Source organism: Leishmania donovani, chromosome 6, assembly GCF_000227135.1.
Source record: "Leishmania donovani BPK282A1 complete genome, chromosome 6".
Taxonomy (NCBI): domain Eukaryota; phylum Euglenozoa; class Kinetoplastea; order Trypanosomatida; family Trypanosomatidae; genus Leishmania; species Leishmania donovani.
In genome coordinates, this window is record NC_018233.1 from 249,221 (window position 1) to 272,466 (window position 23,246).

General features: G+C 64.2%; 5 protein-coding genes across 5 annotated transcripts; all 5 read left to right on the forward strand.

Moving 5' to 3' along the window:
* Positions 1 to 1,182: 1,182 nt before the first annotated feature.
* Positions 1,183 to 3,222, forward strand: LDBPK_060680 (hypothetical protein, conserved; the record flags this gene model as incomplete). Its single annotated transcript, XM_003858326.1, has 1 exon — positions 1,183 to 3,222. One exon carries the CDS (start codon positions 1,183 to 1,185, stop codon positions 3,220 to 3,222), a length of 2,040 nt encoding a protein of 679 aa, XP_003858374.1.
* Positions 3,223 to 5,761: 2,539 nt separating this feature from the next.
* LDBPK_060690 (hypothetical protein, conserved) lies at positions 5,762 to 9,673 on the forward strand (the record flags this gene model as incomplete). Its single annotated transcript, XM_003858327.1, has 1 exon — positions 5,762 to 9,673. One exon carries the CDS (start codon positions 5,762 to 5,764, stop codon positions 9,671 to 9,673), a length of 3,912 nt encoding a protein of 1,303 aa, XP_003858375.1.
* Positions 9,674 to 11,261: 1,588 nt separating this feature from the next.
* LDBPK_060700 (hypothetical protein, conserved) lies at positions 11,262 to 11,993 on the forward strand (the record flags this gene model as incomplete). The annotated part of the gene is made up of 1 exon (XM_003858328.1): positions 11,262 to 11,993. One exon carries the CDS (start codon positions 11,262 to 11,264, stop codon positions 11,991 to 11,993), a length of 732 nt encoding a protein of 243 aa, XP_003858376.1.
* Positions 11,994 to 12,734: 741 nt separating this feature from the next.
* Positions 12,735 to 13,958, forward strand: LDBPK_060710 (hypothetical protein, conserved; the record flags this gene model as incomplete). The annotated part of the gene is made up of 1 exon (XM_003858329.1): positions 12,735 to 13,958. The coding sequence occupies one exon, from the start codon at positions 12,735 to 12,737 to the stop codon at positions 13,956 to 13,958; it is 1,224 nt and encodes a 407-aa protein (XP_003858377.1).
* Positions 13,959 to 15,090: 1,132 nt separating this feature from the next.
* On the forward strand, positions 15,091 to 22,986 carry LDBPK_060720 (hypothetical protein, conserved; the record flags this gene model as incomplete). Its single annotated transcript, XM_003858330.1, has 1 exon — positions 15,091 to 22,986. One exon carries the CDS (start codon positions 15,091 to 15,093, stop codon positions 22,984 to 22,986), a length of 7,896 nt encoding a protein of 2,631 aa, XP_003858378.1.
* Between the last annotated feature and the right edge of the window lie 260 nt (positions 22,987 to 23,246).

Sequence of the window (23,246 nt, forward strand, 5' to 3'; positions counted from 1 at the left end):
CGCACCCCGCACGGCCCTCACACTGACCACTGGTGGGGGGCAGCCTGAGCGCCACGCCGAGGGGGATGCACCAGGGGTGGCGACCGGCACAATGGGGGAGCGGCTGCGAGGCGACCTGCTCAGCGGGCATGTGGGCTGGGCTCGAGGCAGAGGCGGTGCTGAGACGACTGGGTCGGCGCATTGCTGCCGTGCGCGCGTGCGCCCAGGGCTGCTTGGCACCAGGCGGATGGGGCACCTGTGGCAGGGGTCTGTGGTGGTGCGCGGTGGGCGGAGCGGCATGGCGTGACGTTCGAGCTCGTGTTGTGTGGCAAAGAAATGGAAGCGTGGAACGAAGGGACTCTCCTCCCCATGATGGCGGCTTGGGATGCACGTGGCGCGGTCCACCTGCATCATTGCCGCCTCATCGCTGTTCCGCCCTACACGTGCACCGATCAACCGAGCACAACTGTCGCATAGACGGACATGCGAAAACGCAAAGCCGCTCTCAGGCTCACGGCTATGCATACAGCGTCTCGCATCCCCCTCCCTCCCTCTCCTGCTCTACCACCTTACCGCCGCGTAGTGCCGCCTCCGTTAAACAGCGCGTCGCTTTACTCTTCCTTTGCTTGTGGGCACCATCCACGACGAGCTTCCACACATCAGCGCGGACGCACCGTAGACGCTTTCCTTGCGCAACCCCCCCTCCCCCCTCCTCCCTCCCTCACCCGCTTCTCTGTCGTCTCTCAAGACGTAGGCACCAACACGTGATCTCTTTACCAAGTACCCATTCTCGCCCCGTCGTCTTCCTTACTTCCTCTGCCTCGCTCACGACCCTCTTCGTGGGCCTCCCCTCGCCGCTGCGCGCCAGCACACCGACACGCACGCGAGCAAGGAAGGTCGCTCACGAGACACGAGTCACATCAACATCAACGCCATCACCGCCACGAAGGCGACCCGCGCACTCCAGTTGTATCTACATCTATATATATATATATACACGCATACACGCGAGGTTTTTCGCTCTGCCCCGTTTTCCGTAGCCCAAATCCTCATCGACTCGCTATTGTGCCACGTGTGTCGCCTGCCACACCTCTGTTCCCCTCACCCTCCCCCATCCCCCGCCTCTCTCTCGTGCGGATACAGCAACACACGGCGGTGCTACACACCACGCCCAGTCACCTAAACGACTCGCATAAGAGGGGAATGGGCTGCAAGTGCACAAAGACCAAGGATAAGAGGAAGCACGAGGGGCTGCCCGGGGCCTCCGCAGAGGACGCGGGGCACGAGGCGGTGCAGTACGCCGGCACCTCCGAGCTGGATGAGGCGCTCGTGAGCGAATCGGTGCGCCCTTCCGCGACAGCGAGCGCCTCCCACAGGAGGGGTGAGGGGAGCCCCAGATCGCCGGCGCGACTGCCGGAGGAAGCGGTAGCGGAGCAGCAGGCAGACGATGCGGCGGCTGCCGTTGGTGCACCTGATGACTCGACGCAGACGACGACAGAGATGTCGGTGAAGCCGAAGCAGAGCGATAATGCTCCAGCAGAGGCCGACGACGCCTCCAAGAGCGTCGGTGTGGTGCCGCACTCGTTCACAAGCCGCACCTGGACGCCATCAGAGCAGCAGAAGCCCGAGCGGGAGGTGCCAAAGGTTGGCAGCCAGTTCGACTTTGAGGCGGAGAGCACCGACAGTGAGGAGAAGGCGGCGGCAGATGAGTGGGAGGTGGAGCTCTCGCAGCCGTGCTCCTTACCGCCATCGACGCAGCAGCAACCGGAGCCCGCGCCCGTCCCGCCAGCGGCAGTGACAGCGACGTTGAACGACGCGGAGGCAACAACGCCGGTCGCCATGGAAAGTGTCCCGCAGCCGATACCGAAGCGCGAGTCACCACGCTCGCTGCCGGACGTTGCCAGCGGTCAGAGCGCGAGCGCTGCAACGTCGTTGAACGCACCCGCTCCCGCGCCGCGCCGCCTTTCGCGGAAGCCGAGCATCGCGAGCTCTTCGTCCGTTTCCGCGCGGCCGTCACGACGGCCGTCTCAGCGCAACCTGCTGCAGCCATCGACGCACAACGGCGGTAGCCTGCGGGCTTCTCAGTACGTCGCCTCTCCCGCAGCTGCTGCTCCACCCCCGCCTCTCGCCCTTCCTAGAGACGAATATCGCGCTGCTGCAGCGGCGCCGCCGTCGCCGACACCGTCGACGGCCTCGACTTCAGTGACACCCATCAATAAAAAGGCGTTGATACCGGTCGGCAAGCCGTCTGAACGCATGGAGGCACTTCACCACGGCGCTGACACCGGCCGCGAGACGGTGGCGTCGCGACAGCACCTGAACCGGTTTCTCTACCGCGAGAGCCCGGTTGGCCTGTGCACGCCACACTCGCAGCCGCCTCTGCGGCCTGTGTCTGGACAGTGGCGGCGCGGCTTTCTCTCTCCCATTCCGTATCGTCGGGGCTACACGAACCCGAACCCGGGCGCTGCCCCTCACAAGCACCGCATATCAACGACGTACATGCCCCCGCCTACGGCGTACGTCATGGGGGCTGCCGGCGGTGCGCCGCCACGGCTTTTGTTCGACGCTTCAACGCTTGCCACCATCGAGGCATCCACCACTAGACTTATCGAAGCGCACACGCTGCGCCTCGCCGGCGCCCACAACGGCGCGGCGGCGATGATAACGGGCAACGGCCGGGCGAATGGGGCGCCCGTTTCCGCGCCGCAGCGCTTTGTGGCGCCATTGATGTCGGTGCCACTCGCGTCACGACTGCCGACGTCGAACCTAAGCGATCCCGTGCCCTCCCTCGCTGCGTCGGCAGCAGGGGTGTCTGCTGGTGCTTCCGCGCCACCGTCGACAACCGCTGGCTCTTCGTACTCGCGCGGCAGCCAGAAACCAAAGTTGGCCATGCCAGCACCTCGAGCGCAGCAGCAGCAGCGCTTTCCCGCCGCTCTCCACGCTGCAGAGCAGTCCTCGGAGCAGCACACGTCTAATCGCGCAGGCATGCCAGCACAAGCTGCGGTAAACCAGACGGCGAGGTACGACGACGATGGCGTCGACGCCCCGAGTGCGGATGTCTCGTACGGCGCGGTGCAGGAGCCGGGCGTGCACGAGCAACAGTACTGCAACACGCTCGAGCCCCGTGAGGACAGTGTCACCACCTACGAACCGTCGACAACGGATGAGGTGCCGACAAACGCGGCCGTGCTGCTGCCGGTAGGCTGCGATGAAGGCAGCTCACCCATATTCCAGTATCCTTGACGACGCGGACGCCGACAACACTCACGCCCGAAAAGGCGGCGGCCACGCACCCGAATCTCCGTCAGCGGGAGCCCCATGGGGAAGCTGCGGCGCCTAACACCGCCACAGAACGAGCTGAAGTAGCCTGCGGCAGTGGCCACGTGAATGGTGCACAAGGACCCTGCGTTGCAGCCGCTGCCGCCGCCGTCGCCGTAGAGGGGGAAAAGCTTTAGAATTTGGCCAAGATCGTGGCGCAGATGGGCACCATCACGCCCATGTAGCTGGAAGCAGAGAAAGGACTGCGGGAGAGTGTAGATGCGTCGCAGCTGATAGGAAGCGCAGCCGCCTCGCTCTCCTACGGCACCATGCAGCCGTGTGGGAGCGGCGCCATCGACGCTGGGGCGGGTCGAAGAGGGAGCGAAAGTCTAGTGGCAAGCGTAGAGCAGGCCTCTCGCCTTGCCAGGGCACATGTGAGCGTGCTTCGCCGGGCCTCTATCACTGTGCAGCTGTCTGCGTCTCTCTGCTCTCTGCCTGTTTTGCTCGCGTCTCGCTTCGTTTCCTTACTTCCATGTGCTGTTGCCATTCTCTTGTTGCTTCGGTTGTTGAATTCGCATGAGGGAGCAAGAGAGGAGGGTGTGGAGAGGGGGGTGGGGCGCAGCACCTTCCTCCGGCCCTCCGGCCCTCCTCTGTCGTTGTGTGTGGGTGTGCGCGTGCCTGTACCGATGTTCCTGTGTTTCTTCTGCTTCGCTTCCCCAATACCGCCGCCGCCACCGCCACCGCTTGTGTGCGTCGTCTCTGACTTTGTATGTTTGGTCTCTTAGAAACTCTCTTCTCTCCCGTCGTGCTGCGATGGCGGGCCTGCATGCAGCAAGCCCCCTCCCCCACCTCGTGCAGCTCCCCCTTCTACTCACCGCCTTTGCAGCTGCGCCGATGGACGGATGACGAGTGGATGTTTTGGAGCTCGCGACGTTGTGGTAGGCCATGTACATGCTTGTGCTGTATGCAACGCCTTCTTGGTGTGCGTGTATGAGTGGAGGGGGAGGAGTCCATCTCTCTCTTTCTCTCGCGTTCTCGTTTCGTTTCTTCGCATCTCCGTCGCTGATCTCCGACCTCGATGCGCGTGTTCTCTATGCGCCTGCCTCGCCTGCTGCGTGCGGCGGCATTGCTGCCATTGAAGCTGCACCTCGCCCTCCTTTCTGTGGCGCCGTGCGGATGCAGAACGCGCATGGTTGGTCGGCGCGTAGAGGCGTACGTATGCTTCGATAGCCCTGCTGTGAGGGGCCACCCCACGCCACCCTACCCCACCCCTCTTAACACCTCTTGCGCCCCTTCGGTGCCTCTTCTCCATCCCTGACGACACACCCACGCGAGCGCATTACCAAAATCTGCTTCTTGTTATCGAAAACGTTTGACACACCCTCGCTGGTGCAGGAATTCCTGAGGTGCTTGGCACACACCTTCCCCCACACCCAACCACATATATATATATATATATACGGCAGCACGCGGGTGCAGGGTGGACATATATATATATATATACAGGAACGAAACGGGGACGCTCATCACAGGAATTATACGAAGCAGCAAGCACACGCGGCACTCCCCGCCCCAGCCCATACAAGCCAGCGCACGCATCTCTCTCTCTTTATCTGTCTCGTCTTCCCTTTTATATCTATCTGTCTATCCCTCTGTTTCGCCTCGCCTTCCCCTCGCCTGAGCGTCCATCACCACCGGCTTCCACAACTCCTTCTTGTTGTGTTCTCTTACCTGTCTTTCCTCACTTCCTGCGCAGGTGTGCGTCTCTTTTCACGCATCACACCCACCACAACCACCAACACCCGCCACCGGAGGAGGAGAACGTGCTTCTTTCCGCCTTCTTCCGTACGCGTACCACAGCGCACTTGCCGAGACGGGGCAAGTGCGAGAAGGTGCGACGTGGCAAATCTAGCGTGTGCTCACCACCAAACACACAACACACACACACACACACACAAACACACGTGAACGCTGACGCGTGCACAGAGGGAGAGCGCGCACGCCATATATCGATTACCTTCTCGCCTCCTTGTCTCCTTCACTTTCCGTGGCCGTGCCTGTAGGTGCCTCACTGCCGCCACTACCACCGCTGCTCCGCACTCACAGACCGCGCACACCGACCGCCCATCGTCGCCTGTAGAAGCGTCGCCATCACCAGTGCTATCATCATCACTGCCGTCGGTGCTGTTTTCCATCATCCACAGCGCCGCACGCATCGCGGCCGCTTTATCAGCGCATTACGTTGTCGGCGTCGTTGCCTGTGCGCTCCCCGCGCTGCGCCTTTCTCTTCCATTCTAGCGCGTTTCGCTGTCGACACTTACCACATCCCAAGACGGGAGAAGAGGAACCGACGACAGAGGCGAAGCAGCACGCGTTGGGCAGTCTCCGCCCATCCCCCCCCCCCCACTCCGCCCCCGGTCTTATCACTGCCAGCTCAACCGCTGTTGCCATCTTCAGTGTCGTGGCTTTCTCCTGGACTGCGGCTCCCTTCAGCATCGGTAGTAGTGAGGGATAAGGCGAAAAGATGGGCGGCGTCTGCTCACGTGCCACGGCGAAGCGCGCGCGCCACGACCGGGGAAGCGCGGCTGGTAAGGACGCCAACCAGAACCATGCCAGCTTGCCAAAGTCACCGGCTGCGAACGCTGCGCCGGGCGGGAGCTCGGGCACTTACGTGCGCGTCACCGACCGAAACGGTGGCGCCGGCAATCCAGAGGCCGGCGTCCCGGAGCGGCCGCTCAGCGGCAGCGCCTTGGTTCTCCCCACCAGCGTTGACGCCCGAAGCAGCAACGCCAGCAGCGACTTTACCAGGAACATCGGCCTTCTCTCGGCGAAAGCACCGTTGCGTGACATGGAGACAAAGACGAGCAGCGTCGCCACCGCCATCAGCTCCGCCGGCGGTAACCTGGCCCCGCTGATGAACAACGGTGGCGCATGTCCAAGTTCGGCGCAAGCGGGACCCCTCTACGACACCTACTTCCCTCCAGGCCACGACGCAGGGATGAGGCTAGGGACTGACAAGTACACCGGCGTCGGCGCGAGCCCGCTTTCAGCGGTCAACTCACCCGATCTGCAGAGTTTCGCCTCCACCGCGTCCTGCGGCAAGGAAAGCAAACCGCGCGACCAAGTCGTACACCCCGGCATCGCGCGGCCGCATGCGAACCCGATGATTTTCACGGACGATGACACGTCCGTGATGGAGACCGCGAGCTCGGCGTTTGCCACGCCGAGGGAGCTACGCAAGAGCTCGAGCAGTATTGCTGGCTTCCCTCGCAGCGCCTCCATCATTAGCCGCGGCAGCATGATGAGCCAGCAACCACACGGCTACAGCTACTATAACAGCAGCGCGACATGCGCGGAGCACCGCCCGATGCCTCCGTCTGCGTCGCTTCCACTGAGCGCGGCCCCGGCATCCCTCACCCCCGCCGCGCCGAAAGGAAGCCAGAGGCAGCAGCTTCAACAGAAGCCGCAGCCCGTCTCCCCTGGCCAACACTCCAACACGACCCTCACGAACGTGCGCGCGAACCGGCAGGTGCTGGCGACGAGGAGCTTCGGCGGCGGAAGCACGCCGCTCACTCGACAGGGCTCCATCGTCGGGTCGGACTGCTTCCAAAGCTGCTGCAGCTACACCGACGTGATCTCGTCCGCAGCTGGCCACCTGACTCCCGCCACCCCAGCAGGTGCGGCTGCAGAGGCAGACGTGCGCCTCCTCTCTGGCGGCTACCCGGCGAGCACAGCCGGCGGAGCCTCTTCGATGGGGCGACAGCTCTACACATGCCGCAGCGCCTACACGCCCTCCACTCATGCCCGATCACTCTCTTCTCCTGCGGCGGCCACCACGGGCTCTGCGCACCCGCTGGCAGTCACCCACAGCCAAGGCGGGACGATGCTGTCCAGCGTGCAGGACGCGTCGCTGTTGCCCCCACGCTCCCCGCTGCAGACCCCGCGTAGCGCCGCGGGGCCGTGCAGCACACCGAATGCGCAGCAGCTGTACCTGAGGCGGCAAGCAAGCCTCTGCTCCGGTATCGAGGACGCGCCTGCGTCTGAGGACTTCTTCTCAGTCCCGCCGAGCGCCCGCAACTTCTTCCTCGAGCGGTCCTCCGCAGCTGCATCGACGCCGGCCAACCACTTTGCCCTTGGCAGGGGCTTCACCGATACCGCGGCGGCGGCGGCGGCGAACGCAAGCCACCAGAGCACCACCACCACGCTCACCGGCAGCGGTAGCGCAGCAAGGAAGTCGAGAAGAGTAGAGAAGTGCAACGTTGCCTCTCCCGAGTCACGTTACTCGCGCTCCTTCGACGATGCAGCAGCACTATCATCGTTGAAGCCCTTTTCAGAGTCCTTCAACTCCGGCTCCGCTCCGTCGTCGTGGACGGACGCATCACCGCTGACCAGGAAGGCGCTGCCAGAGGAGCAGCAGCTTAGTCACACGCCCGCTGCGACCGGAAAGAAGGCCGCCAGCCATGGCAAGAACAACAGCGGCGGCGGCAGAAAGGGAAGGCGGCTGCGGAAGCGACCCCACGCCCGCAGCGACTTCCTGCTCGACCTGAATCCGCCGCCACAGGCGGCGCTTGAGATGGCGGCAGCAGCGACCGGTAAGGCGAACCCTTCGCCGTCGTCCACCTCTGCAGCAGATGCTATGGCGATGCCGCCGCTGCCGAGTGTCGCCTCGAACACTGTCGCGTTGGTCGACAACCACGGCACTGAAGCGGCCTTTGTATCCTCCTCGACCGCGAGCAAAACAAGCACGCGCAAACCCGACGCCGCTGATGGCCATGTAGCTGCAAGGGGAGTACGGTTGACTCAGGCATACGTCGAGACCCTTCCGCTCGCGTCAGATGCTGCTGCTGCTGGTGGCGGTGGTGGCAATACCGCGGTGCTGCCCACCTCGCCCTCTGGGAGCATGAGCTCCTTCTCCACGGTTGCCTCGTCGTACCGGCGCGACGTCCGCGTGAGGGCGTCGTCGCGGGGTTCGTCGGAGGTACCGCAGCAGTCGCAGCGGCCGGAGAGCGACACTGCTCCTTGCAGGCGGCGGCACTCCTCCCGTGGCGCAGGCGGTGACAGTTCGAAGCTGCGTTCAAAGGAGGCCTCTGCCGCCTTCAGCGATTCCGCGGAACATGGCGGGATGGAAAGCCACACTCCGGCTGCCAAGGCCACCAGGGGCGCCGGCGCTGCTGCTGGTGCTGAGGCAACGTCTGCGTCATCGGTGGTGCCGCTCACGACGAACCCAAAGCCGTGGGTGCCGAGCGGTAGATCGGCGGCGGCTAATGCCGTCCGTTCTGACCCACGCAGCACCGCCGCCACCACAACAGGGCCGCCTGGTGACACCAGTCGTCGCTCGTCGCTGGCTCGCCGCAGCTCGACTCCAAAAAAAAGTATCGGCGCGCGGCCCGCTTCTGCAACGATGGCTGCGACTGCGCGTCGCTCTCCTGGCGGCGCTGCCAAGCCTGGCTCCGGGAAAGGAGCGCCGCGGCGGACCTCGGCATCGGGCTCCCTCGTGCCTCCGTCGCCCACCGGTGCGCGCAAGCCGACAGCGAAACGGACAGCCGCGGCCGCCGACAGAGAGCCGTCGGATGCTGAGAAGTCCGAGTCCGTCGTTGAGTACGCCATCGGTATTGGCGATACAGAGGAGAGCGAGGGGCCAGGGATGGACGTCGTGCACATCGACGGTGGCAGCCGCGACAACGGTCTGCAGACCGCGCTAGAGGCCGCTTCTCCACAACAGCCGTCACCGCAGCAGCACGCGGACAGGACGGAGGATGCCGTAAAATTCAACGACGCCAAAGATGGCTTCCCGGAGCCAGAGCGCGTGCCGCAGCCGTGTGACAGCAACGCAGATGACGCTGATGAGCCACGTCTCGCGGGCTTCCGAGCCTCGCCTGATGTCTCCAACGCCACGGTTATCACGTCGTTGGCGGATAGCGCCTGCCTCCAGTTGTACACGGAGGCGCAGCTGGTTACGATATTCGGCGGCTCCGCAGCTAGGCTGCACGGTTGTGACAGCGACGATAAACACCTTTGGGCCTCTGATGAAGGAAGAGGCGGGGGTGGCGCGGCCAAGGATGTCGACGACTCTGAGGACGACCGCGCCGCACTTCCCGCCGACTTGGAGATGGTGGTGGAGCACCGAGCGGTGTTCTCCACCGACGGCGACGGACTGGGACCGTCCTCGGTCTCCGCAACATCTGCTGAGGAGGTGATGCTGGCGGCGACACCCAGTAGCGCTGCACGGAGTAATGCCGAATCACCCACCGCAAAGTACAGGGACGCACCAACGCTGACGAAGGAGGATACGGTGCCCCCAGCGCTCGCCGTCAGCAACGGCGGCAACAAGTGCGAGGAGGCCATGGATTACTCACCGGTGGAGATATCGAGCCGCTCTTTTTCTTCGGGGTCCGACTCGCACGCCTCAGAGATGCAGGTGACCACACTGCACTGATGACGCCGCAATCGAAAAAGGGATATAAGTCCGTTGCTTCTTTGTCCGCACGCTCCCACTTGCTGGATTTTGTGTGTGTGCGTGCGCGCATGCATGCATTTGTGTGTGCATGCGGAAAGAGTGCCTCATCTTCGTTTTCCCTCCCTCCCTTCCTCTCCATCGTGGTAATGCCGTCCTTAATCGACTCACCTGCGCACGTCGCTCTTCACGGTGCGAGAGCACCAAAAATTCAATGATGATTGCATGCAAGCATGTGTGAGTGCGTGCACTGCCCCCTTCCTTTCTTCCTTTCCTTCCCCTCGACATATCCATCCCTTCCTTCATCTTGTGGTGTAACGGTGTGTGTCTTGTGGATGCCGATGCTGCTGCGGCGCTTACTTTTCCGTCCCATCTTTCTCTGCGGTTGCTTCTTTCTCCCTCTCGGTGTGTGTGTGTGTGTGTGCATGCGCCCCGCCGTCCGCTTTATTTGATCGATTTTGCTTGCGCTGCTTTCTGATGCCGTCGTCTTCCGGCCACTTCCTTTCTTCGTAAAGAGCCTCCGTTCTCCCTCTGTGCGTCTCTGTATGTCTGTACACAACGTGTGCGCACACCGTGTGCAGTCGGTGCGAGCGGCGCGCACGCATGCGCACCTCTTTATCTCTCTCGCTGTGCACGTGTCTGTCTTGGTGCTTTTAGGGGGGCCTTCATGGAGTCGGCGCAGATGGGCGGGCGGCTCTCCAACCGCACGAGCACGCGCTCAGGCATAGGCACACGCGCGTGCACGCTCGAGACCAGCGCCCATCCAGAGGTCTCGCGTGGTGGCGCGGTGGAGGCGTGCACGTACGCGTGTGTTTGCATTTTCTCTTTGGTTACTTTGGCACACCTGCGCTCTCCCACTCTCTTCCTCCCCGCCGGCCTGCCTGTGGGTGCGCGTGCTCATGTGCACAGGTCTGCCTTTGTCTGTCCGCCAGCTGTGAGAGGGAGGGAAGAGGGGAGGGAGGCGGCATGTCGCGTCCGGTCGCTTTCCGTCCCGTCTCGCTCTACCTCTGTCTCTGTCTTGTGGTGTGCGTGTGTGTGTCTCTGTCTCTGTGTGTGTGTGTGTACCCTCCATCTCACGTAGATAACGGAACAAAGGACAAGGGAACCCTCAACTACTCTTGGAGAGGATGGCAAATCACCACAGCGCATGTGCGCAGACGCACACATGAGCCCCTCTCTCTCTGTGTGTGCCTCCCCACACGCCATTCTGAACGCATCACGCGCTGCTCTCCTGCCCCTCGCACAACGTTCCGGCGTCTTCTCCATCTCCGCCCTCCCCCCTCTCTCTCGCGTCTTCCTTCTGACATCCTCCCTCTCTGCCGCTTCCCCCCACCCCATAGAGTAAAAACGATTCGGAAGCGGCGAAGCCACAGAGTCTCCCCCTCTCTCTCTCTCTGCGCGTGTCTGTGTGTGTGCCTGCGTTCTGCCGCCACCGCCGCCCTCTCTGTTACCCCCCCCCCCCCCCGACCACCTCCACCACCGCCATCAGCGGATCTACAAGAAGAGCGCATTCTCGCAAGCCTCCCTCACTTCCTGCTGGCCGACTGGCGTCTGTGCTACCAACACAGAGATGGGCACCAAGGGCTCAAAGGCGGTGTCCTCGTCATCGGCAGTGCCGGCTGCCGCGACCACCACTGGCGACAACAAAGGCACGAGCAACTGGTGGGATGGCGCGGTGAGTGATGCTAGCGACGCCGACCTCGGCCTCACGCCAGACGTCTCGCTCAGCTCAGATATTAGCACGCCAGAGGAGAACGCGGCGAAGCGCAAGGCCTACGCGCACCTGAAATCGCCATATGCGAGGCACCGACCAGCAGCATCGATGAAGGGGCGTGGCAGCAGCGGCAACAACGGGGCGGAGGCATCCGCCAACGCACACGTAAACCTCATCGAGCAGATCTACAACGAAGACTTCGAGACTATCGACCACATCCAGGCACTGCGCCTGCCGCCCATGGTGGCGCGGCAGCTGCAGAACACTGTGCGAGACGAGGCGGAGAGGCACTGCGCGGAGGTGGAGAAGACGATGGCACGCTGCCTGCAGGACAAGATGTGGACCTCGTGGAAGTGCCAGAAGGAGCGCGACACGTACTACCACTGCGTCGAGGAGATCGAGCAGCGCAATCTGCGGCCGGACCCGACGAACCCGCACTGGGTCGACATGCTCACATCCTTCCGTTGGAAGTATAACCTTGGCGTCTTCCATGGCGAAATTATGGGGCGCAACAACATTATGAAGGAGATTTGGCGTGAGCACTACCCAGATCGCGAGTTGCCGCATCCTTGGGTAAAGGACACATAAGCCGTGTAAGCGCATGTGCTGCGCGTCCCCATCCCCTCCCGCGTCGTCGTCGTTGTGGCCAGCCAGAGAGGAGGGCGAGGGGGCGCGCCCCTCTCTGTCTTGCTCCTCATGTCAGTGCTGCTCCTCGCGTGTTTTGCGCTTGCGTTGTGGCGTGTGCTCTGTTCTCTGTTCGACGTCCGTAACACGTCCCACCTGTTCACATCCGCACTCTTCGCCGGTGTGCCCTGGCACACACACACACACACACAGTGGTAGCTCAATCGGAACGTGATGGGCGATACGCAGGCAGAGAAGGGCGCTCGCGCGCTCGCTTAGGTGTGCGTGCGCGTGCGTGCATCCGACCACATCTGCACTCCCATACGTGCTTGCTCTCCTGCGACGATGCGCACCGCACGCGAATCTCCCTCTCTTACCCTATCTTCCTCCGCCGCCAACCTTTGCTTCTCGCGCGCGCATGCTCTCGCCATCTCCTCTCAACCGCTCCTCGTGCTTGCTTCTTTGGACCCCTCCCTCCCCTCCACCCCTCCCCCCCACTGGCTCGCATGTGCGCGTGAGCTGGTGTGGCCGATGTGTCGTTCATCAGCGGACGTCTACAGTGACGGCAACAAGCACCGTGCAGTGCAGCAGCACTACCAAAATAGTATTAGCGTGAGAGCACAATAGAACCCTTCGGCAACACGAGCCACCGTGTTCACCCCTCACCCCTTACTCCTCACTCCTCACCCCACCCCGACCCAACGGATGATCCGCGTCTTTGCGAAAACAGATGTGCCAGTGATGGACATCATCGAGCTGCAGGGCAAGATCGTCATCACAGAGGAGGCACTGAGGGCCGCACGAGACGCCAAGGAGCGACGACGTACGTCACGGCGTGAGCGGCGCAGGAGGGGGGCAGCCAACAGCGGCACCGCGGTAGGAGAGGACGCCAGCTGCACGGGCGATGATCTCATGCCTCTGTCTTTGGTGCCGTCGTCATCGTATCCTTCCTCCGGCTGCAGCAGCAGTCGCAGCAGCAGTTGCTCTAGTAGCAGCACCGGTGGTGATGATGACGACGAGGGCGGAGATTGCGCCACGGCAGATCCCGGCGAGCTCGCAGATGTCGATGCACACTGCTATTCTTCACACAATAGCGGCGATCAGCGCGGTGCTGCAGACTCGACAAGTGCAGCTGCATCAGCGCCGCGTCGCACATCGTCCCCAGGCTGTCCTTCTCCCGCCAGCCCTCGACGGCCGCGACCGAACTCGCCCTCCGCCTCCCGTCGCGCCGCCGTCGTGGAGGTGCCGCTCGGCCACGTGGAACAGGACCGCCTCGACGAGAAGCGATGCACCCTCTGCATCGACACGCTGCGGGTGCACGGCAGCCGGTCCAGCTTCAAGCGCCCGTGGCTTGTACTGCGGGAGTGCACGCCAGCGCGTATGCGAAAGCTGCGTCGGCAGGTGGTACGGCCACAGATACCGCGTGATGTCACAGAGCCGCGCGAGTTGCTGGCGACAGGGGATGGTGGTGGTGGGGGTGGGGGTGCAGGAGTCGCGGAGTCGGCCGATGGCGCGTCACCGTCACCGACGCCGGAGACAACCATACTGTTCTCAGAGTGGCTCGGGCAGCACCCAGACGCGCTCTCCCTCAACTCGCTTTTCCTCGATGACTTTGCTACCGGTGACGGGGACGACGTGAGCGGATGTGGGCCGACTGCAGCCGGTTCCGCATGTGCTGCGTCGGCATCGGCGTCTTCGGGGAGAAGCGGTAACGGCGTCGGGGCACACAAGCGCCCTCGCGAGGCGGAAAATGTCGGGGGTACCGCACTGGACGGCCCACCGTTCTCACCTCAGTCACCACAGAGCGCCTCCGACGTCCTCTCAGCGGCACAGACGACGGCAGCGACGGTGTACAAAGACTACGAACTGGTCGGCGTTGTGCGCGGCTCCGTCCTGTTCAATTCTAAGCCGGCACGTGTCTTTCAGTGAGGACGCGGATGCTGTGAGAGGCGTGCGCCTGTATGCGTGTCTGTGTGAGGAGAGTCCTGGCGGGCCATGCCAGATCAGAGGGGAGGTGGCCGATAGTCTTCTATTGATATATATATATATATATACATATGTGCGTCTGCCGCGACAGCGGCTGCCGTGACGACAAGTGGGGAAGAGTACTGCAACGACAAGGGGTCGCTGGCCCATGTCGGTGGCTGCCTGCCTGCGTACGCACTTGCGGGCGTGTTTGTCTGTCCGCTGTTCTTGTTGTGCCGCATGGTGGCGGGGAAGGCACACGGTCATCATGTCCTACCTGTGCTCTTCCTTACCCCGCCTCTCCCTAAAGCGTTCGCGCCTGCAAGAAGTGCACGAAGGCAACTACGCAAGCACGGCTGCTCACCGCTGCGCTTGTGCGGAGCATCGTGTGGCCGCCGCATTCTTCTCTCGGGACGCCACCCTTCCTCGCTTTCACAGACGCGAGCCCACCTCCGTTGTCGCCTGCCGTTCAAGGGCCCGAGGGTGGACGTCGATGGCGTGAGGGTTGGAGAGGTGCGGCATCGTTCTTTTCATGTGCTCGATGCTGCAGACGTGTATGCTTTTTCCCCCTCTGTGCGTTGCGCTCTTGCGCCATTCCGCCCTCTCCTCCCCGCTCTCTCGTTCCATTGTGGGGTAGTAGCCGTAGCAGCAGGGCGTGCCTTGCTCACAAGGCACGCACCCCCCCCCTCCTCCAGCACCCACACCCACACACACGCGAGCGCGCAGAGTCACCACTATCGTCACCATCGTCGTCATCTTTCTCGGCGCTCTCGTTAAGCTGTGCCGAAACACAAAATCGAGCCGACATCGCCGCCGAAAGCACGCACCCACCAACCTGCACACACACACACCCACACCCACCTGCACGCTTTTGGGGAGGTTTCTTTTTGTTTCAAGTTATTTTCCATCTGCACCACCGCACGCGCATGCGGCGGCTGAGGCAACCAAGAAAGAGCTTGCTCCTGCACCAGCGGAAGTCCGGCGACCCCCTTGCCACGTCGGTGAGAGTGCGCGCGCTAGCGGTACCGCCCCCTTCCTAACCCCAGCACCCGCACTCGTGCGTCACCACCGGGCAGTGGAAAAGCCCGACGGGTTCATGCGGCCCCCCTTGACGCTTCGGTCTTCGCCGTCGAGACACCCACAGTGGGCTTGGGGATGCCCGACACCGCCGCCGTCACTGCAAGCTGGTTCTTCTGCGTACGAGACGACCGCCTTGAGTAGGTACGCTGCCATGGCCACGCCCACCGCTGTTGTAGCCGCTGCATACTCGGGACGCTGCGCCAGCGCGTGTGCAGCGCCGTCGCGAGCCCAGATATCGTCCTCCTCGCTGCTGACGGCTCCAGTGGGCTCAAACGGAGCGCCGCTGCCGTGCGGTGACGGTGGAGGCAACGCTGTCCGCGCGCACGTGGCGCGTGCCGCGACCACGATGACGGCGGCGGCTTTTCTGCCGGGCATCACGCGGCTGGACGGCGCTCTGCTCTGCCGCGATGGCGGCGATGATGGTAGCTACTGGCACACGAGTGCTTGTCGGGGCGTGGCAAGGCTGCGAACGCTCGCCTTGGCGTCGACGATACTTGGAGCGTCCGCTGGCCTTCCCGCGGCGTTGCCGCTCGGCCACGCAGCGCGACACGCAAGCACCTACACCGGACGTAGCGGCACCGGCACAGAGGCGTCTTTTCACGAGCCTTCAACGCAGTTGCACGCAGCGGCCGCCCCACACAGCCGCGGCCATGTCGCGGAGGAAAGTGGCGACGGCGAGTCCGTGCAGACCACCTTCGGATCGGCGCATCATCGAGGCCGCTCAGCACCGTCCGCCACATCTTCTCGTTCTCCCTCCACGACGCCGCGCCACGCGTCTGCTAAAGCCGCTGTTACGCGTGGCGGGGGCAGTGACAGGGTCTCTGGTGCGGTGCTTGCGGCGGCCATCATGCGGCATCACCGCCTTCACACATCTCTCCACTACCTCGCCATCTCCTCTGGCGTTGAGGTGCCGGAGTGCGCTGGCGGCGCCTACCACCTCCAAGAACGGCCACCGCTGCGCCACAGCGCCTTCGACACTTCTGCGGCTGCTGCCAGCGGTGACCGTGGCGGCTATCTCACCCGCTCCCGCACCTGTGCTAACAATGTGCGCATCTCTGTATTCCCCGCGGCGTCGTTGCGGCCTGCGCCCGGCACCGGGGGCGTTTCGTCCTCTTCTGCTCCCTCACCAGATGCGTGGTCTTCATCCACGTCGACGTCGTCGGCCACTGCTGCGCGCGCGTCGCCGACGGTGCTGCATCGCGATGCAGCGCACCTGCGCGCACAGCAGTACGAGCCCTTTGACCGCCTCCTGCACCGCTACCTCGAGCGCGGCCACGTGGCATACATCACGCAGCGACTCCTTCACCACCCTGATGCCCCCGCGCCGGCCGTCCTCCTCGACACGATCCTGCGGCATCGGCTTCCCGCGCCGTCGTTTGTGTGCCAGGCGTTACTCGCCACGATACACACGGCTCGTCGAGATCGCAGCACAGCTGCCGCCGCGGGCTTAGCGCTGGACCGCGTTGCGGTGCGCCTGCGCACCGACGAGAAGGCGCGCCTGCTCTACCAGACTCCCCAGGTGCGGGCGCTGCTACTGGAGGCAACGTTGCAAGAGTCACTCTTCGACACCGCTGTCGATGTCGTGACAGACATGCCGGCTGAGTGGATCACGCCGCATGCGTGGTCGCAGCTGGTGGTGATGGCGGGGAAGTCGAAGCTGCCGCACTCGCAGCTTCTGTGGCGGCTCTTGAGCCTGCGCGAAGAGCCTTCGTCGACGTCGCGGAGCTCTTCATGTGAAACGCCGATGTCTGTGCATCCAGTTTTGACGCGAGCCGGTGAAAGTGCGCTCCTCGGAGCACTGCGCCAGCGTCCACTAAGCGCTTCCCCGAGTGCTGTGCACCTTCGCGACGTGGCGGCGACAGTGGCCGCCACCGCAGTGCCACATGGGGCGCTCGACGCTCGCGCGTGCGCCACAGTCCTCGCACCTGCGAACGGTGCGATCGGAAGTGCCGTCTTCGCCGACGCGACTGTCGCAGGCGAAGAGCTGCCTAGCGACGAGGGGGATGAGGAAAGCGCGCAGCTAGCATCAGGGGGCAGCGAAGACCAGCCGTCAGCTACACCGGTGACGGCGGTTGTGCCTGCGGGCAGCGCTGCAGGCGGTGGCTGCGGAGTCCGCTGGTGCGCGGTAGGAGCGGTGGAGCTCGGCTACGCAGTGGAGCACCACAACGGCGACACAACCCCTGCGGCAGGCGACTTCCGGGCTACCGGTGCAGCCGGCGCGCTCTACAGTCACTCGTCCTTCCAAGCATTGCTGGCGGATGTGGAGAGGGAGGGAGTGCAGGAGGGCGGCGCTGCCGCAACGTCGCCGGCGGCTCGGGCGCGTACACTGTGGGAGACGACAGCACTGCGCATGATCAACTCGCGCCACGGCATCGTCTACGGCCTCAACGCCACGATGGCGGCGCAAGTGATGCTGCGCTGCGGTGTCTCCTTCGCGGCGCAGGCCTCGCCGCTGCTGGCGTTGCACGTGCTGCGCCGTTACCTGCGTAGTTGTCATCTCCTGCGCGATCAGGTGGTGGCGGCACAACGCCTGGTGGAGGCCCAGCTCGAGGCGGCAGCCGAGGGCTCTAAGGACAGAGCCTCAAGAGCTGCCACTACCACCACAGCCTCGACGGAAAACCCGCCAAGATCACACCACCACGGGGAGAAGGTGGTGGCCGCTGACCCCTACCCGCGCCTCTCGCGCGCTGTCATGCCACACCCCGCGCCTTTCCTGATCTTCTTTAAGGTGATGCGTGATGCGCGCGACGTGCTTGCGCACGCCGTCTACGGTGGCGACGAAGAGGACGATGCGGTGACCGCGCTGTCCGCGGCGCGACGGTATCGTGGCACAGCCGCCGCTGCCGCCGGCCGAGCGCACGCGTCTCTGCCGATGATGCACTGGGAGCTCGTCTGGCACACGTTCCAGCAGCTGAATTGTGAGAATCCGCACTGGTACACGCAGCTGGATGTGCCGGAGGCGGGCGACCTGTGCCTCGACGCGATGGAGGTGCTCTGTCACGGCGCGGATCCGTGGATGACGCTGAACGTTGCACGTCGCGTGTCGGCGCGGCATATCATCGACGGCGTGGAGATGTCGCTGTGGTTGCTAAATCGCTTGGACCCGTCACATCACACCGACGAGGCCCGCGAAGTGGCGCGCAAGCTGTTCCGCTGGCTGCTCGTTGACGTTGGCGTGCACGTGCAGCCGCCGCTGCATCGCCACCTCGTCCCCGCCGCACGAGCGTTGATTCGGCTCGGATTGCAGGAGGAGCTGAGCACCCTGTACAACGCCGTGCTCGACAACGTCTTTCTGTTCACCTCAGAGCACCGCGACGCTTTCATTCACGTGCTGTGCGACCTCATCTGCCCCGCGTGCGCCAGCGTACTGCCGGAGGTCGACGTGTACGTCGACCGTGCGTGCCCGAACTGCATGGGGGTCGTACCGGCGAAGGACGCCGACACCATCCCGAGTTTTCGGCTGTCGGCAGAGCATGTGGAGCGGCAGCGCGCGCAACGCAAGCAGCGGCGACAGAGGACTCGCCAGCGACTCTCGGCCAGTGTGCGTCGACTGCAGCAGGGCGCCGAGGGATGGACGAGCAGCGACGCCGCACTGTGCCATCCGCCACGCGACGCGGCTGAAATTCTCCGGTGGCACCTTAAGCGTGACGGCACCGAGCAGGGAGGAGAGAACGGTGCACTTGACGTGCCGCTATCGTCGTCGCTGCTAGTGGCCACCGGCGCCGCTGCAGAGGCGCCTTTAGTCCCTGGTGTCTCCGTGTCGACAGAGTTGGCGCTGTTCCCCGTTGCAGGCGAGGCGGCAAGCGGTGTGCAGGTGCTGGACGTTCGGGCAGCCATGGAGGAGTCGTCGCGCCGGCTTGAGCTGCAGCGCGCCGCACGGCGGTACGTGCTGGCGCAACGCGGGGTGCGTGATGTCGCAGACGACGGCGCCGCCGGCGCGGCATCGCGCGTTGCCTTCGCGACACTTCCAATGACTCTGCCCGTCTCAGCACAGTCGCTGGATTCGTCGACACTCAAGTACTTATCCACTGCGGCGAACGCCGCTGCGGCAGCGGGGTCGACATTGACGTCTAAGCAGGCTGTTGACGGCGCCTGGGTGTGCGTGTGGTGCCATGAGAACAATACCGAGTGGAGCAGTCGAGTGCAATGCAGCGCGTGCGGGGCAGAAACCGGGCCCGCAGCGCCCTGGCGGGGCTTTGCGTACGCGGCAGCGAGCGGCGATGCCATGGAAGAGCTTCGCGGACGCATGTCTAACTGCGAGGCGCGTCCAGTTGACGCGGTTGTGGCCGGCTACTTGCTGATGTTGTACCGGCGCACCTTCCAGCTGCGTGCGACGCCGGCAGATCAGGACCGCCTGCTGCGGCTGGTGGAGGTACTGTGTCGGCTGCAGGAGCGCGTGCTAGCCGGCTACGTGTACACGAGGTTCATCCCTGTTTCTCAGCGGCGCCTCGGCATTCCGCTGTCCTCACTGGCGCAGGCATGTGGCCAGGATATGTCGCCTGCCTACCGGGCGCTAACGCAGAAAGACCTCACGCGGCCAGACGCGGACGACATCTTCTTCGACGCTGTCTTCGGCGCGCAGACGTGCCGTGTCTGCTTTGGCCAGCACGACTGGCGCCTGTGCCCGATTGTCACCCGAGACTTTGCCGCGTCGGCGTCGGCGGCCGGGGAGGGCCGTCCGCGCACCGCCATCAGCCTCAGCCCGGAGGAGAAGCAGCGCGCTGTGCTGGAGCGACTGTCACAACGCATCCATCAAGCAGTCACGTCACTGGCGCCGTCCGCTGCGGAGCCCGAGTCTGCGGCGGCGTCGTCTTCTTCCCCGCCGATGCTGCTGCCGCCGGGAAAGCCGAGTGCGCGGCTTGTCGTGGACGCCTACACGGCCTTTGTATCCTCGCCTTTCCGCGAGATCTTCGCCGAGCTGCACTCGTCCGACGCAAACCGTCTGTCGCTGCTTCTGAGCCGCGTGCAGCAGTACCGCCGCGCCGCGTTCGTCCTTTGCCACGTGCCGCCGCCGCAGCGCGCGACGGAGGCCTACCTGCGCATGGTGCACTACTTCAACGTCACGGAGGCGGAGGCGCTAGCGCTGCTGGAGCAGCCGCCGACACCGACACCGACGACGCCGTCGAAGGGACCCACCGCCAGCGGCAGCAGTAGAAGCGGCCACCCCACCTCGGCAGCGAGGCAGGTCAACTTTGTCCAGGTGACGCAGACGTGCTGCATGTGCCTTGACGCACGCCATGCATCACACACGTGCCCGCGCCTCGACGAGTGGCTCAAGGGGGTACAACGTCTGGCCCTGTCTGGCAGCGGCAGCACCAGCAGCGGAGCTGCTGGAGAGCCTTCGCGGTCACCCACTGCCGCGGCTGTACTCGACATCGAGGGTGACGCGCGCCTGCGGCGGCGGCTGAAGGCGCAGGTGGACGGCTGGACCACGGCGGGGCCGGAGCGGCTGCATGCCTTTTACCGGTACTTGATTGCTCACGTTGATCTTCTCCGGCCCGTGGCGTTCGCGTCTACCGGCGCTGGACAGCAACTGGCTCGCCGACGTGCCGACTTCGACGACCCGCTCGTGTACGCCGTGAACAAGACGATAGCGAAGCTGTCCGCGGTGGGACAACGTAGTGAGACGTACCGTCTCTACGCTCACACGCCGGTGGAATACGTGTCTACGGCGACGACGGCGACGGTGTTGCGCATGAACGGCTTCTCGGACGAAAGTGTGCGGGTGTTGCTGACATGCGCGTCTTCTTCCTCCACTGACGGCACAGCGATCGCAAGCGACAGCGACAGCTTTACCAGCTCGCATTGCTCGTCTCTGATGCAGCACGCCCCGGTCGCGGCTCGCGCGGCAGCTGTGCCGGTGCGACAGTGCTGCCTTATCTGCTTCTCGCCCGATCACGCTTTTGTGGAGTGTCCAGAGCTGGCGGCGGCGTCGACAGAGGTGGAGCGGCTGCTGCTCGTGCTACGCAACGTCGCCGGGATCGCCTGCGTGCACGACGGCATCGGTGCAGCCGCGGCGTACGTCTACAGCGAGTACAACCGCGGGCGGCTCTCGGCGGACATGATGCGCTCACACCCGGAGCTTGTGACGGAACTGCTGACGTTGACGCGCCGCTGCTTCGCCACGCGCCAGCTGAACCACGGCGTGCGAGTGCTGCGGCGTATTCCAGTGGAAATGGTGCCGCCCGACGCCGCCTACGTCGATCTCTGGCGCGCGGCTGGACTGCCGGAGGCTGAGGTGGAGCAGAAGCATGCGCAGCTGCTGGCCCTCTTGGACGCGGAGGCGGTGCGGCCGTCCATCGACCCGCTACCACCGCGGCCGACCTACACGAACGCTTTTTTGTCGAAGCTGAGCCGCACCCTGCACGACGACTTGTGTAGGCACTGCTACGAGCACGGCCACACCATCGCCACCTGCCCGCTCTTCCATGCGGAAGTGAGTTTCGGCCGCGACTACGTGGCCGCGTACCGCATGAGCATGATGTCGGAGCAGCTGGATCGCGCCTGGCAAGAGGCGTACTTGCTGAAGCTCGTGGACTTCTTCGCCGCGCACTACCTCTTCATGCCGTACCACATCGCCGGCGTGGCGAACGCCCTGAACGCGATTGCCTCCATGTGGAGCTTCCGCGGCGAACCGGGCATTGCGCTGCGCCATCTGCTGCGCATCCCGCCCGCCTACCGTCGCCGGCAAGCCTTCAAGCACGTACTGCACTGCCTGCGTGTGCCGCCGGCGGAGATCACGAAACTGCTGGGCGACTTCTACTTTGCCCCCGATGGCAACGCCACGGCGGTGCAGCAGCAGCAGAAAGGTAGCGGCCCACACAGCACAAGTAGGTACTACGCACAACAGCAGCAGGAGGTGGTGATGGCACAGCATCTGCTGCTGCCAAAGCCCGCCATTCGCGATGTGGCGCGCAAGCAGATCTTCGATCAGGTCCCGGCGGCGATCGCGGCGCTGGAGGAGAGCGAGGAGCGCATGGCGGAGATCCGTACCCGTCACGAGCGGCGTGGCGAAGGCGGTGGCAGCATCACCGCGGAGGTGCGAGAGTGTCTTCTTCGCCAGCAGAAAAGCGAACAGCCGGGCCGGCGTTCTGCAGAAATGGGCGACGCCGACTTGCCGCACGCCGCGGCGTCCTTTCACGCCCCCGCGCTGCGGCACGTCATGCAGAGCGGCGACATTGCTCAACTGCGTGAAGACTTCGACCCGATTCTGTCCGAGCTGGAGGACGCCGTTGGCATGAAACTCGGCAGCCGCCACACGCTCTTCACAAGCACCGTCGACATATTGTCCGCTGCTACTGCTGCGGCTGCCGCGTCGAACCCGACGCCGGCACCGCCGTCACCATCAGCGCTCGCAAGCTCGGCTTCGTCCAGTGCGAGCACCAGCGAGAGGAGTGGCATAAATTCGACTGCGTCGTCGGCGGCAGCGCCCTCGTCGCCGACCTTCTCGCAGACACCCGAGGCGGAGGTAGTGACGGAGGTGCAGACGCGCCACGCTCAGCCGCGTCGCCCCGGCTCCTCGGGAGACCGGTCGCACAGCTCCCGTCAGCCAAGCGCCACCAAGGCGCCCACGACTTCGTCCGCTGCCGCTGCTGCCGGTGCGGCATCGTTCTCAGAGAGGATCCAACATCAGGCGGGAGAGGGTGATGCTTCCGAACCCGTGGGTGCGTCTCCAGGGCGCAGCAGCGGCAGCAAAGACAACGACCGTGGCCGTGGCAACATGAGCGGCAACGGCAGCCGCGCTGGTGATGGGCGGAATGAGCGCCGCGACGCTCGCGGCTGGCACAGCAATCGCGAACGAAACCCGCGACATCGAGGCGGCAGCCAGTCGCCGTCGCACGCCTACAACCACGACCGCGGCGGCCGCTCCCGCCATCACGGCAACCACCGCAATCGCAGCGACGCCTCGTAGGGTAACGAACAGCAGAAAGCGAGCGACGCCACTCAGGTGAGACGGGCGCGCGCCTTGACGACTCGTAAGTCGGCCTGCACAGACACAGACACAGGCGCATATATATATATATATATATAGGTAGTTAGGTAGGTAGGCGGATCGAAATGGGTGCGCAGGCACCACCTCGTCACCGTCACCATCTTCCTTTCTCTGTGTGTGTGTGTGTGCATGCATGCGCTGCTAACGGGAAAATAAAATATATTCGTAAATCTCGTGTG